The following is a 12,500-nucleotide window of genomic DNA, read 5'->3' as shown; positions in this document are numbered from 1 at the left end:
GTATTGCACTTGCAAACATATCTGGATTAGAACGTGCTATGAATCAACTCAGTAGGCTCGTAGTACCGTAACACTCATCCTTAAGAATATAACAAACCTCTGCGGTTTGTCTAAAGATCAGAAACAAACATAAGGGAGAGGAATTAGACCCTTCGTGTGAGGGGTGGGCTAGGTTTTAAATGCTTTTTTCCCCATTTACTAATGCAGCTCTGATTAAAAGGGTGAAAAGTGAGAGATAGGAGCGTTTTACACCAAGGAAACATCTGCCCCTTGGCCTTGGGCTAAACGTAGCAAAGCTGCGACACTGTTTTACAGAGCCGAGGAAGGCTGAGTAGCATTCCAAACCCTAGTTTCTCATGTTGGTAACAACTGGCTATATGTTTATTAGATGTGTCGTTGTTCCACATTAAACGATGCTAGAATGCAAGGTCGCAATCATTTGGTTGTCAAACCAGGTTGTGTTCTTTTTTTTCATCACCTTTTTCCGCGCCATTTCTTCACTTCCGACTGGGCAAGACCGGAAGCGGAAGCGCATCTCAATTTCTGAATGTACAATGATGCCGACGCCCACTTGACCCCCACTACAATGTCAAGGTCGGAAAGTCGTGAATACCTCCAGCTTCGCTGGGAATATATACTCAATAAGAATAGAACAGAAAAGAACAAGTCGCGTAAGGCGAAAATACAACATTTAGTCAAGTAGCTGTCGAACTCACAGAATGAAACTGAACGCAATGCAACGCAGCAAGACCGCATACTCGTAGCATCGTCAGTCACCCGCTCACGGCAAAGACAGTGAAATTGACAAGAAGAGCGGGGTAACAGTTGCGCTCAGAAGGATAGCACGCTTTTCTGTACCTCTCTTTGTTTTAACTTTCTGAGCGTGTTTTTAATCCAAACATATCATATCTATATGTTTTTGGAATCAGGAACCGACAAGGAATAAGATGAAAGTGTTTTTAAATTGATTTCGAAAATTTAATTTTCATAATTAATTTTTATATATTTAATTTTCAGAGCGTGTTTTTAATCCAAATATAACATATTTATATGTTTTTGGAATCAGCAAATGATGGAGAATAAGATGAATGTAAATTTGGATCGTTTTAAAAAAAAATATTTTTTTTAGAATTTTCAGATTTTTAATGACCAAAGTCATTAACTAATTTTTAAACCACCAAGCTGAAATGCAATACCGAAGTCCGGGCTTTGTCGAACATTACTTGACAAAAATTTCAACCAATTTGGTTGAAAAATGAGGGCGTGACAGTGCCGCCTCAACTTTCACGAAAAGCCGGATATGACGTCATCAAAGTCATTTATCAAAAAAATGAAAAAAACGTATGGGGATATCATACCCAGGAACTCTCATGTCAAATTTCATAAAGATCGGTCCAGTAGTTTAGTCTGAATCGCTCTACACACACAGAGACACACACACACACACACACACGCACCTAAAGTGTGGATGGTTACCTAAGAGGCGGCACTGGGTGCAGTGCCTTTCTAGTGCACTTGCACTACAACAGCACTGGGTGCAGTACTCGCTCCGGCATCGAAGAATTTTGCACTAAAAAATGCACAAAATTTGACCTATTTCGTCGCCTATAGAGGACGGAAAGAATGTCATTTTGAACTTTGTTATGACATTCTTTCCGTCAAAAAAGTCAATTTAACGGTGTTAAATGAAGCGACCATCCACACAATTAGGTTGCCATCCAGAGTTTAGGTTGCCATCCACGTGTGGATGATTGCCTTATGGTGATTTAGGCAACCAAACCTGTGGAAACGGGGGTACACACACACACACACACACACACACACACACACACACACACACACACACACACACACACACATACATCACGACCCTCGTCTCGATTCCCCCCTCTACGTTAAAACATTTAGTCAAAACTTGACTAAATGTAAAAATCATATGAAGACTTACACCATTTGTCTCCATGTTGGCGGAAACCCAAAATAAGAATTGGACAGAAAAGAAAAGTCACATGGAGACTTAAGTTACACCAGAGCTCCATGCCTGCGAAACCCGAAATATCTACACAGTAAGAATAGAAAAGACAAGAAAAGTCACCTGAAGATCTACAGCAGCGCTGAGGTGCACGACAAAGTTACCACCCAAACGGGAGCCAGCCGTAGTGTCGGATTGGTTGAAATTGAGATTTGTTGTGATTTCAACGAATCAGACCCCGCAGTTTGTTCTCTCCCGTTTGGGTGGCACCCACTGTCGGTTCGTACACCTCAGTCCAGAGTTCCATGTTGGCGAAACCCAAAATAAGAAAAGAAAAGAAAGATAAGTGACATTGAGACTTACAACAAAGCTCCATGTTGGCCGGTCTCTTGCAGAAGTCGCTCTCGTCGGCCGATGTACATTCCAGCAGCATGACGGCCAGGAGCCACAGCGAGCACAGAGTGCGCAGCATGCTTCTCGCTTGCATCACAGTCTGAAACACACAAAATTACAACCAAATGAGCCACAGCGCTAATGATTTGATTTATACAATTGCTTTTACTAAAGAATTAAAGGGGGTGGGAGGGGTAAGCGCTCTAAATATAGACAGCATGTGCAAAGGCTAAAGTAAGACCGGCTTGGACTCGGAAAAGGAGTGGGATTGGCCCTGGGTTCCGGAACTCTCAACTTACCCGGCAAATTCACTTTTTTTCTCGTACCCCCAACAGTTTGGAGGCCTGTGTATTTTATATTTACCCCCCGCCCCCCTTCCCACTACCACTTGTTTTTTTGAGGTGTCAGTTTTCAACCATACATTAGATGGCTTTCTCTCGTTGAATGCGGTATAGAAGAGAGCAAGTCTTTGACCGATAGTTGAACACTCTCCGAAACACGAAGTATTCATTGTTATGCTTCTGTGAGCACACAAATCGTTCCCTGACGTCAGGTTAAGCACAGCGACTTCAGGAAGCGTGTATCGGTGACAATCGAAACCTAAAAGTAGTAAGAAAGAGATGGTTAAGCTAAAAACACAGCCACAACAAAAAAGGTTTTTTTATTATTAAAAATGGTAATGGGACTTCCTTTACCTTTTGTAATTAATGTTGTTACCTTTTTTGTTGTTGCTGTGTTTTTAGCTTAACCATGAAAAGGTAAAGGTAGTTCTATTATAATTTTTTGGTTGTACAAAGCGAGATGTTAGAGATCTCAACTACTTACTCTCGGGCCATGTTTATGAGGGCGGTGCCTACTCCTCTCCCTCGCTCCTTTTGTCTTCCCCAGGAAGCAAAAACAAACTAACTAACAAATAACTGACTTTCTTCAGACACGAGTCAGATGGTGCTGTAACAAACTATTTATGTTTGGCTGTAAAGCGTGTGGTAGGCAAGAGCGAAATGTGATCATTAACAGCTATTGTGTTTTCAGCGTAGCAATAGGGTCCGATATTTAGACGAGACAAGTATAATGCCGACGAGTCAATGTACCATTTCAGGATTCTCCCTTCACCGCAACCCATCCCGCCAACTTGCATAAAAAACAGTAATTAGACTGTACGACACCGCAATTGAATCCGAAGTAAAGAAGAATCACAAAAACTGATCACTATTACGCTTTACTTTAAACACCAGTCACAGTCGGGGACCCTTCTCGCCCAGGGCCACGCTTGCCCGACCTGGAGTGAAGAGGATTTCACCGAGTTGGCCAGTCTCGCCACCGCAATGGCTTCATTGTCCCCTAACGACACCAACCTAGACTATCATGCTGACAGAACAGATAAAATCAGCCCCACTTCCCTTTGTCAGCTCGTACTTTATCGACTGGAACGATAATGATTTCACTAGTCCATCCTCGTCTGTCAACAAAGCCCCCCACAAAACCCCAGCGTCAACTCCGCTCACCCCTGCACGCGGCATACGGACCCGCTCTACTAAAGCTCTGCGGCAGCGTCGTCAGTCGAGCCGATTTGCCCCTCCCAAACTTTCCCCCTACATCACCAAATGCCGTGTGGAGGAGCTAGAGCGGGAAGTACTAGGTCTGCATGACTTTATTGGAAGGCTACAAGGCCCAGCTTTCTCTGCCATTAGTGACACTGAAAAACGCATCAAGGCCATTGTCCAGATGGACAACAGCCACCACGTAGAGGAGCTCCGTAACGAAATCAGCCACCTGCAGTCACACATCCAGTCCCTTGAGGCTGAAAACCAAAAACTTAACAGTGGTGTAGGAGATCTCACTGCTCAGGTGAAACAACTTCGTCGAATAGAACGACCGCAACCCCCGCCCCCATCCTCAGACACTCATCAATCAATCAATGAGGCTTATATCGCGCATATTCCGTGAGTACAGTTCTAGGCGCTCTGCAGTGATGCCGTGTGAGATGAAATTTTATACGGCCAGTAGATTGCAGCCATTTACCTTTCACGGCCTATTATTCCAAGTCACACGGGTATAGGTAGACAATTATTAACTGTGCCTAAGCAATTTTGCCAGGAAAGACCCTTTTGTCAATCGTGGGATCTTTAACGTGCACACCCAATGTAGTGTACACGGGGGGGGGGGGGGGGGGGGGGAGTTCGGACACCGAAGAGAGTCTGCACACAAAGTTGACTGTGAAATAAATTTCCGCCGAACCTGGGATCGAACTCACGCTGACAGCGGCCAACTGAATACAAATCCAGCGCGCTACCAACTGAGCTATATATCCCCGCCCTCATGATGTGAACAGTTCTATCGGCATCATCAAGACCCCGACTGTGCAACGCTCTGACCCAACCACTTCACAGTCACCGACAAAGTCCCCCCCTTCCCTCACACCAGCAGCTATCAATGACGACCAGAGAGATGTGAACTCAGCCTCGTCGGACGTATCAGCGCCACTCAACTGTGTCGTATCTCCCTCCTCTTCCTCAAACAATGCAGTTCCCCGGGGCTGTAGTGAAGCCTAGGACCCCGTTAAAGAGAACAGGAGACGTCATTCCCCCCCGGAGAAGCTTCGCGCTTCTGCTGTTGGTGCCAGCACAACGTTCCTTTTACTGGGCGACTCAACAGTGAAATCTATTGACTTAAGTAAGTCTCTACCGTCACCGCACGACTCCCCCCAAAAAATCTGCGTGTCGGGAATGACGGTACAGGACTTGAATGACTGGGCAAAACACATAGAACCTGTGCCTTCTGTTAGACGTGCGACATTCCATGTCGGAGTCAACTCCTGCATGCAGACGTCAACAGAGGTTACAAGCGACCACTCAGCTGAGCTAGTTATGTCTCTACGTCACGCCTTTCCTCTAGCCAGTCTCCATGCGTCTTCTATTCTCCCTGCCAGAGGCCGCTCCCCCCTCAATGATTTGATTAGCCCATCCAACTCCAACTTGGCCGCCGTCTGTGAGCGATTGGGTGTTCAACTCGTCAACTCTACTCCGATCTTTCAGACAGCCAATGGGGCTCCTCGTCTGGCCCTGTACAGGGACATGATTCACCCAAGCCCAGGTTGGCTGAAACCCTTTTCCCCTTTCAACATCGTCCTCCCAGGCAAACCATCTCCCACAAACAGCACGCCCCCCCCCCCCCCAATGGCCTCCAAGCAAGGTGGTTACGGTCAGCCCAGTAGCCTTGTGAACCCTCCAAGTCATCACTACGACGCTGAGTACCCGCACCTGCAGCAGCGTGATCAACAGTGGAACGCTCCCACCTTCATCTCATCTACACCTCGTCATCATGTCACGCCCCTGCAACAGCGTGATCAACAGTGGAACGCTCCCCTCTTCATCTCATCTACACCTCGTCATCATGATGTCACGCCCCTGCAACAGCGTGATCAACGCAAGCCATCACTGCTGCCAAGATCGAGCACTTCCACGACTGCATCGTCAACGCCTCATCATCCAGGGAGCTGTTCTCCATCATGTCCTCTCTCCTGGGCTCCTCCCCCGCTGCCCCCTTACCCACTGCTCACCCACCACAGGATATCCCGGAGTTATTCTCGGAGTTCTTCAAGGACAAGATTGATAAGCTTCGGAAAACACTCGATCAGCAGCCCTTCGTCCCGTCCCCACCCTCCCCTTCCTTCTCCGGCTCCCCCTTCACGTGCTTTCAGCCTGTCACTCAAAACCACGTCAAGCGACTCATCACCAAAACGGCTATCAAGACCTGCGAGCTAGATCCCCTGCCAGGCTTCCTCTTCACCAAGTGTCTGGACAAGCTCCTGCCGTCTATCACAGATATCATCAACATATCCCTGGCCACAGGCGTCGTTCCCGACTGCTTCAAGTCTGCCGTTGTCCGCCCACTCATCAAGAAGCCCGGCCTTGACGTCAACGAGTTGAAGAACTACCGTCCTGTGTCCAACCTGCCCTTCCTCTCCAAGCTTCTGGAGCGTATCATCCTGGAGCAGTTGAGCGCCCACCTGTCTCGGAACTCGCTGATGCCAGTGTACCAGTCAGCGTACCGCCCTCACCACAGCACCGAGACGGCGCTCCTGCGAATCACCACGGACCTCCTGAACGCAACAGATAGCGGTCTCGTCTCTGCCCTTGTGCTGCTGGACCTTTCCGCGGCCTTCGACACGATCGACCACCAGCTACTCGTCGATCGCCTCAGTTCCACGTTCGGCATTCACGACACCGCCCTCTCTTGGTTTAGGAACTACCTCCAGAACCGCTCTCAGACTGTCACCACTGATTCGTTCTCTTCTCAGCCTGTCCCTGTCCGCTTCGGCGTCCCACAAGGATCTGTCCTCGGCCCTGTCCTTTTCACCCTGTACACCCAACCCCTCTCCCTGGTCATCGAACGCCACGGCCTGAACTACAACTCCTTTGCTGATGACACGCAGCTCCAGAACAGCGCCAAGCCGGAGGACGTTGACGATCTCCTTGGATCCATCTCCAGTTGTTTCACTGACATCAAGAACTGGATGACTGAGAACAAGCTGAAGCTGAACAGTGAGAAGACGGAGGCCCTTCTCGTTGGAACACGACAGAAGATTGCTTCCCTCACTGTGACCGACCTCCAGCTGGATGACGCGACTGTTCCATTCTCCCCTGCTGTCAAGAGCCTTGGCGTCTTTCTCGACTCCACTCTCTCCATGCAGACACACATCTCCTTCATCATCAAGACCTGCTTTTTCCACCTACGACGCATCGCCTCCATCCGTCGCTACCTCACCCACGACGCCTGTGTCAAGCTGGTTGTCTCCCTCATCTTCAGTCGTCTAGACTACTGCAACTCCCTTCTGGCTGGCCTCCCCGCCTCATCCATTCATGGCCTACAACGAGTCCAGAACGCCGCTGCCAGGCTGACGTTGAGGAAGACGAAGCGAGACCACATCACCCCCCTACTTCGCTCCTTGCACTGGCTCCCTGTCAACACCCGAATCTCCTACAAACTGTCCACTCTGGTCTACAAGTGTCTCAACGACTCTGCTCCCGAGTACCTTCAATCCTCCCTGGACCTGTACACCCAGCCCTCCGACCGTCCCCTTCGTTCTGCTGCTGACCCTCTCCGCCTCCACATCCCTCGCTCGAAACTCGCATCTGCTGGTCAGCGTGCATTTCCCTCCGCGGGCCCCTCCGTCTGGAACTCCCTGCCGCTTGAGCTTCGCCAGAGCCCCTCTCTTGACGCGTTCAAGAGTAGGTTGAAGACTCAGTTCTTCCCGTAGCTGGCTGCGACTTTCATGCTCGACGTGATGTGTTGTGCCCCAAAAGACATTCTTGTGCTGTGCTCTGTGAGAGGTGTTTTCTTTGTGCTTAATATTATTTTGTTTGGACCTAGCTATTGATGTGTACATTGTTGTTAAACAGTTGTTTGTTTACCAGGGTTTGCTAGTGTGTGATAGGGTTCGTGTCCGTCTGAAGATGTTAGTTTCTTTGTTAGTCCTGTGTTGACAACTCTTCGACAAGCGCTTAGAACTGTACCCACGGAATACGCGCTATATAAGCTTCATATTGATTGAACAGTGGAACGCTCCCCCCTTCATCTCATCTACACCTCGTCATCATGATGTCACGCCCCTGCAACAGCGTGATCAACAGTGGAACGCTCCCCCCTTCATCTCATCTACACCTCGTCATCATGATGTCACGCCCCTGCAACAGCGTGATCAACAGTGGAACGCTCCCCCCTTCATCTCATCTACACCTCGTCATCATCACGTCACGCCCCTGCAACAGCGTGATCAACAGTGGAACGCTCCCCCCCTTCATCTCATCTACACCTCGTCATCATGTCACGCCCCTGCAACAGCGTGATCAACAGTGGAACGCTCCCCCCTTCATCTCCTCTACACCTCCTCGTCAGGACGTCACGCCGACCCTCCCGCCTGGACACTTCGTTTCGCATCATCGGCCGCCGCCACCTCCCGACTTCATAGCAGCGCTACCCCCTGCTGTGGCTGCAGCCCCCGTCCCAGCGCGTGGGTCCTACTTCGAGGAGGGAGACTATCGCCCTGTCCAAGGCCCAGTGATAGGTATGCAGCATAGCGTTGGCGCCTATCAGGGCCCGTATGCATGAACTAGAAGTAAGAAACACTGGAAGTAGAGGCCTCTTTTCGAAGTGGGAACTCCCGAAGTCAACTTTCTAACTGTTCACAATGCATGAACTGACTTGAACGCCAAAGTAGTGACAGCGAGAGTATTAAGGTCAAGGTCGGGGAAATTGGGGGAATCCCTACTAATACGCATGCGAACGTTTCTATCAACATGGCAGTCAACGAAAATGGCAAGGCACGTGTGCCGCTCAAAAAGAAAGTAGACACAGAGAGGCGTTCTGCACCTTTTTCAGATGGTGAAATTGCTGTACACTTGACAGAAGTGTTTTACGAAAGAACGGTTATTCTGTCCAAATTTCAGAACAGTCTAACTGTTAAACATAAAGACGCTGTCTGGTCCAAAATTGCCAAAGAAGTGTCGCTCTCTCTCTCTCTCTCTCTCTCTCTCTCTCTCTCTCTCTCTCTCTCTCTCTCTCTCTCTCTCTCTCTCTCTCTCTCTCTCTCTCTCTCTCTCTCTCTCTTACGACACACGCACACACAGACAAACGTACACTCATGCACATACTGACACTATGACACAAGTGACACTGACGGCACACATAAACACACACACACACCACACACTGCACACACACACACACACACACACCCACATACACACACACACACACACACACACACACACATACTCACCGTAGTGACACACATATACACACGCGCGTACAGTTGAAAGTCAAGACATGATATGATTTTTTCAAAGCATAGGAAGGTTTCTTTTGCAAATGAATAAAATTAACACAGAGGCAAAACCCGGTTTTTGCAGCCGGAATGCAATTGCGGAGGCTTAAAAAGGAAAAGATTAATAAAAAATATATAGCTCCCGGCGGAACTTGAACCCGGAGCAAATGAACGAGAGCCCGGTGTAGGATCCGGTCCGGTCCCCCCTCTGAAGTAGTCCCCCGGGGGACCAATTCGTGGCAAAAACTGCTCTATAATGGTCCCCCCTTAGACATCCAGCCTCGTTTTTCTTAGGCATTCAAGCCATTTTCAATCTATATCTTCGTCCGGTATTATGTAGTGCACAGACAGCAATCTCTTTGTTTGGCTATATTTTGCAGAAAATAAAATAGATCTGATTTATAATGCCGTTCAAAAGAAAAATCACATGAAATAAAATGATTAATAAATAAATACTGATAAGAAGAAATGAAAGCAGTCTCTGATTCTTTCCTTTCTTTTCTCTGAAATTGCTGGTAACATTACTAACATTGTAACAAGAAAAACGAAGCTGGATGTCTAAGGGGGGACCATTATAGAGCAGTTTTTGCCACGAATTGGTCCCCCGGGGGACTACTTCAGAGGGGGGACCGGACCGGATCCTACACCGGAACCGTTACCACTGCACTATGTTACTCGTGTAGAATAGAGGCATGATGAAACAAGTCGCGTAAGGCGAAAATACAATATTTAGTCAAGTAGCTGTCGAACTCACAGAATGAAACTGCCATAACGAGAGAGAGGGAAGGTAGTAGTGGTGGGGGATGTGAAATTAATCAAAAGTGACAGAGTGAGGGGTTAAACAGTGCAAGCCTACTTTAGCGCGGTAGTGGTTACGCTATGCTGCATAGCACGCTTTTCTGTACCTCTCTTCGTTTTAACTTTCTGAGCGTGTTTTTAATCCAAACATATCATCTACATATATATATACGACTTGTGTCTGTCTGTCTGTCTGTCTGTGTGTGTGTGTGTGTGGTTGTGCGCGATGCACGGCCAAAGTTCTCGATGGATCTGCTTCAAATTTGGTGGGCATATTCAGGTACACCCGGGACAGGACACAACCTGGTCGATATTTCAACACGTGCTCTCAGCGCGCAGCGCTGAACCGACACACCAAAGCCAAAGTTCTCGGTGGATCTTTTTCAAATTTGGACACCGTATTCAGCTACACCCCGGACACAGTATCATCGATGAGATATTTCAACACGTGCTCTCAGCGCGCAGCACTGAACCGATTTTGGGTTTTCTGTTCATTTCACCATTCCCAGTAACTCTTCCTTATCTTCTCCATGTTTTCAGCGTTTACCTCCCTTCCTTCGTATGGTGCACTATAGTATGAGTGGGCATCTTCGGATATTCCCGGCGTTCTGTTACTATTTTTAGAATGTCACCGCAGTGTCCAGAACGTAAATTGGACCCGTAAATTATCCTCACTGTAAAAGTGCAAAGGTCGAATCAATTTATAGCCACGCGAAAAATACACTGTCATCTATCTCTCTCTATATACGGCTTCTCTGTGTTTGTGTGTGTGTGTGTGTGTGTGTGTGTGTGTGTGTGTGTGTGTCTCTCTCTCTCTATGTGGGCAACACCTGTGGATTGTTCAGTTCTGTTTGTGATGTGGTCTGGCGGCTTTTATATGTATGTACTGGCCTTCCTTTGAGAAGCCATAACAGTTCAAAAGGGCTTAGAGATAAGCTCTAAATTGCTAAATCCTGTTTGAGTGGAGTTCGCCTCCAAAGGTTATTAACACGGTTACATTCGTCGACAAGGATGGGACTCGATATGGTCAGGAATGGCATTATGGCCACTGAATCATTTTCGTGTTGTTCCCATTCCACGAATCTGGGAGGGACCTGAGCTTGGCGGGTCCATTGTTCGGACCCGGCAAAGCCGGCGTACGGCTCTAAGTACTTCTTCCCGGCGAAGCCGGCTACCCGGCGAAGCGGGTATTCCTCTAGTATCTATATATTTTTGGAATCAGGAACCGACAAGGAATAAGATGAAAGTGTTTTTAAATTGATTTCGAAAAAAAAAATTTGATAATAATTTTTATATATTTAATTTTCAGAGCTTGTTTTTAATCCGAATATAACATATTTATATGTTTTTGGAATCAGCAAATGATGGAGAATAAGATAAACGTAAATTTGGATCGTTTTATAAAAATTTTTTTTTTTTTACAATTTTCCGATTTTTAATGACCAAAGTCATTAATTAATTTTTAAGCCACCACGCTGAAATGCAATACCGAAGTCCGGGCTTCTTCGAAGATTACTTGACCAAAATTTCAACCAATTTGGTTGAAAAATGAGGGCGTGACAGTGCCGCCTCAACTTTCACGAAAAGCCAGATATGACGTCATCAAAGACATTTATCAAAAAAATGAAAAAAACGTTCGGGGATTTCATACCCAGGAACTCTCATGTCAAATTTCATAAAGATCAGTCTAGTAGTTTAGTCTGAATCGCTCTACACACACACACACACACACACACACACACACACACACACACACACACACGCACATACACCACGACCCTCGTTTCGATTCCCCCTCGATGTTAAAATATTTAGTCAAAACTTGACTAAATATAAAAAGACATTCTGAGTTATTCAGTCGTGCTGGTTTGAAAGCTCGCCACCTTCGCCGAATGACTCGAGCACGTTTTTTTCGGTCAGTAACTGATCGAACTGTCGCTTTTGAGTCACTCTGTTTTAAGCATTTCACCTAAATTAAACAAGAATGTCACAGTCCGTGTCTATGGTGCAAGGTAGGAGACCGTCTCATTGTAGCCAAGTTACGACAGTTGCTCGATTGACGCATTTCACGTCTTCGATATTGTGTCTGAGATCATTTCCCAATGAGCTGCCTTTAAAAACGGAATGTCCTGCAATTGTAGTATGCGCTGGAGGTTTCTTTTGGATGGGTAAGGACCCTTGAGATGCGATATCGTTGTATAATTATGTCAAGCGAGAGGCCCTTGACATTGGAAGTGGGAACTTCGAAAGCAAAGTTGCCAGCTATTCGGTATGCACGAGCTAAATTGAACGCCGAAGTAGTGGCTTCGTGAGTTCTGAGGTCAAGGTCGAGAACATTGGGGGAATCCCAATTAGTGCGAATGCGTTTGTAAACGGTAGGCTTGGTGACCAGAAGAAACAAATCTCATCGCGAGTTCGTAAATGGGCAAACATTGATCGCGCTGTAGCTTTTACTATAATTGTTGTTTTTAACTGGTTAAACGAAAGCTCTGATAATTGTCCTTGAATAGA

The 12,500-nt window shown here is 47.1% G+C and overlaps 1 protein-coding gene across 2 annotated transcripts in view; it reads right to left on the bottom strand.

Annotated features, from left to right (window-relative positions):
* LOC138974036 (uncharacterized) overlaps positions 1 to 12,500 on the bottom strand; it is a 36,090-nt gene that overhangs the window by 2,529 nt on the left and 21,061 nt on the right. For both annotated transcript variants that reach the window (XM_070346739.1, XM_070346738.1), the window contains exon 2: positions 2,336 to 2,465. In XM_070346739.1, coding sequence (XP_070202840.1) covers positions 2,336 to 2,465 — 130 coding nt within the window. The remainder of the gene's footprint in view (positions 1 to 2,335; positions 2,466 to 12,500) is intronic.

The sequence above is a fragment of the Littorina saxatilis genome, linkage group LG8 (genome assembly GCF_037325665.1).
Source record: "Littorina saxatilis isolate snail1 linkage group LG8, US_GU_Lsax_2.0, whole genome shotgun sequence".
In the NCBI taxonomy this organism is placed as follows: Eukaryota; Metazoa; Mollusca; class Gastropoda; order Littorinimorpha; family Littorinidae; genus Littorina; species Littorina saxatilis.
This window is presented reverse-complemented; position numbering and strand designations above follow the sequence as displayed.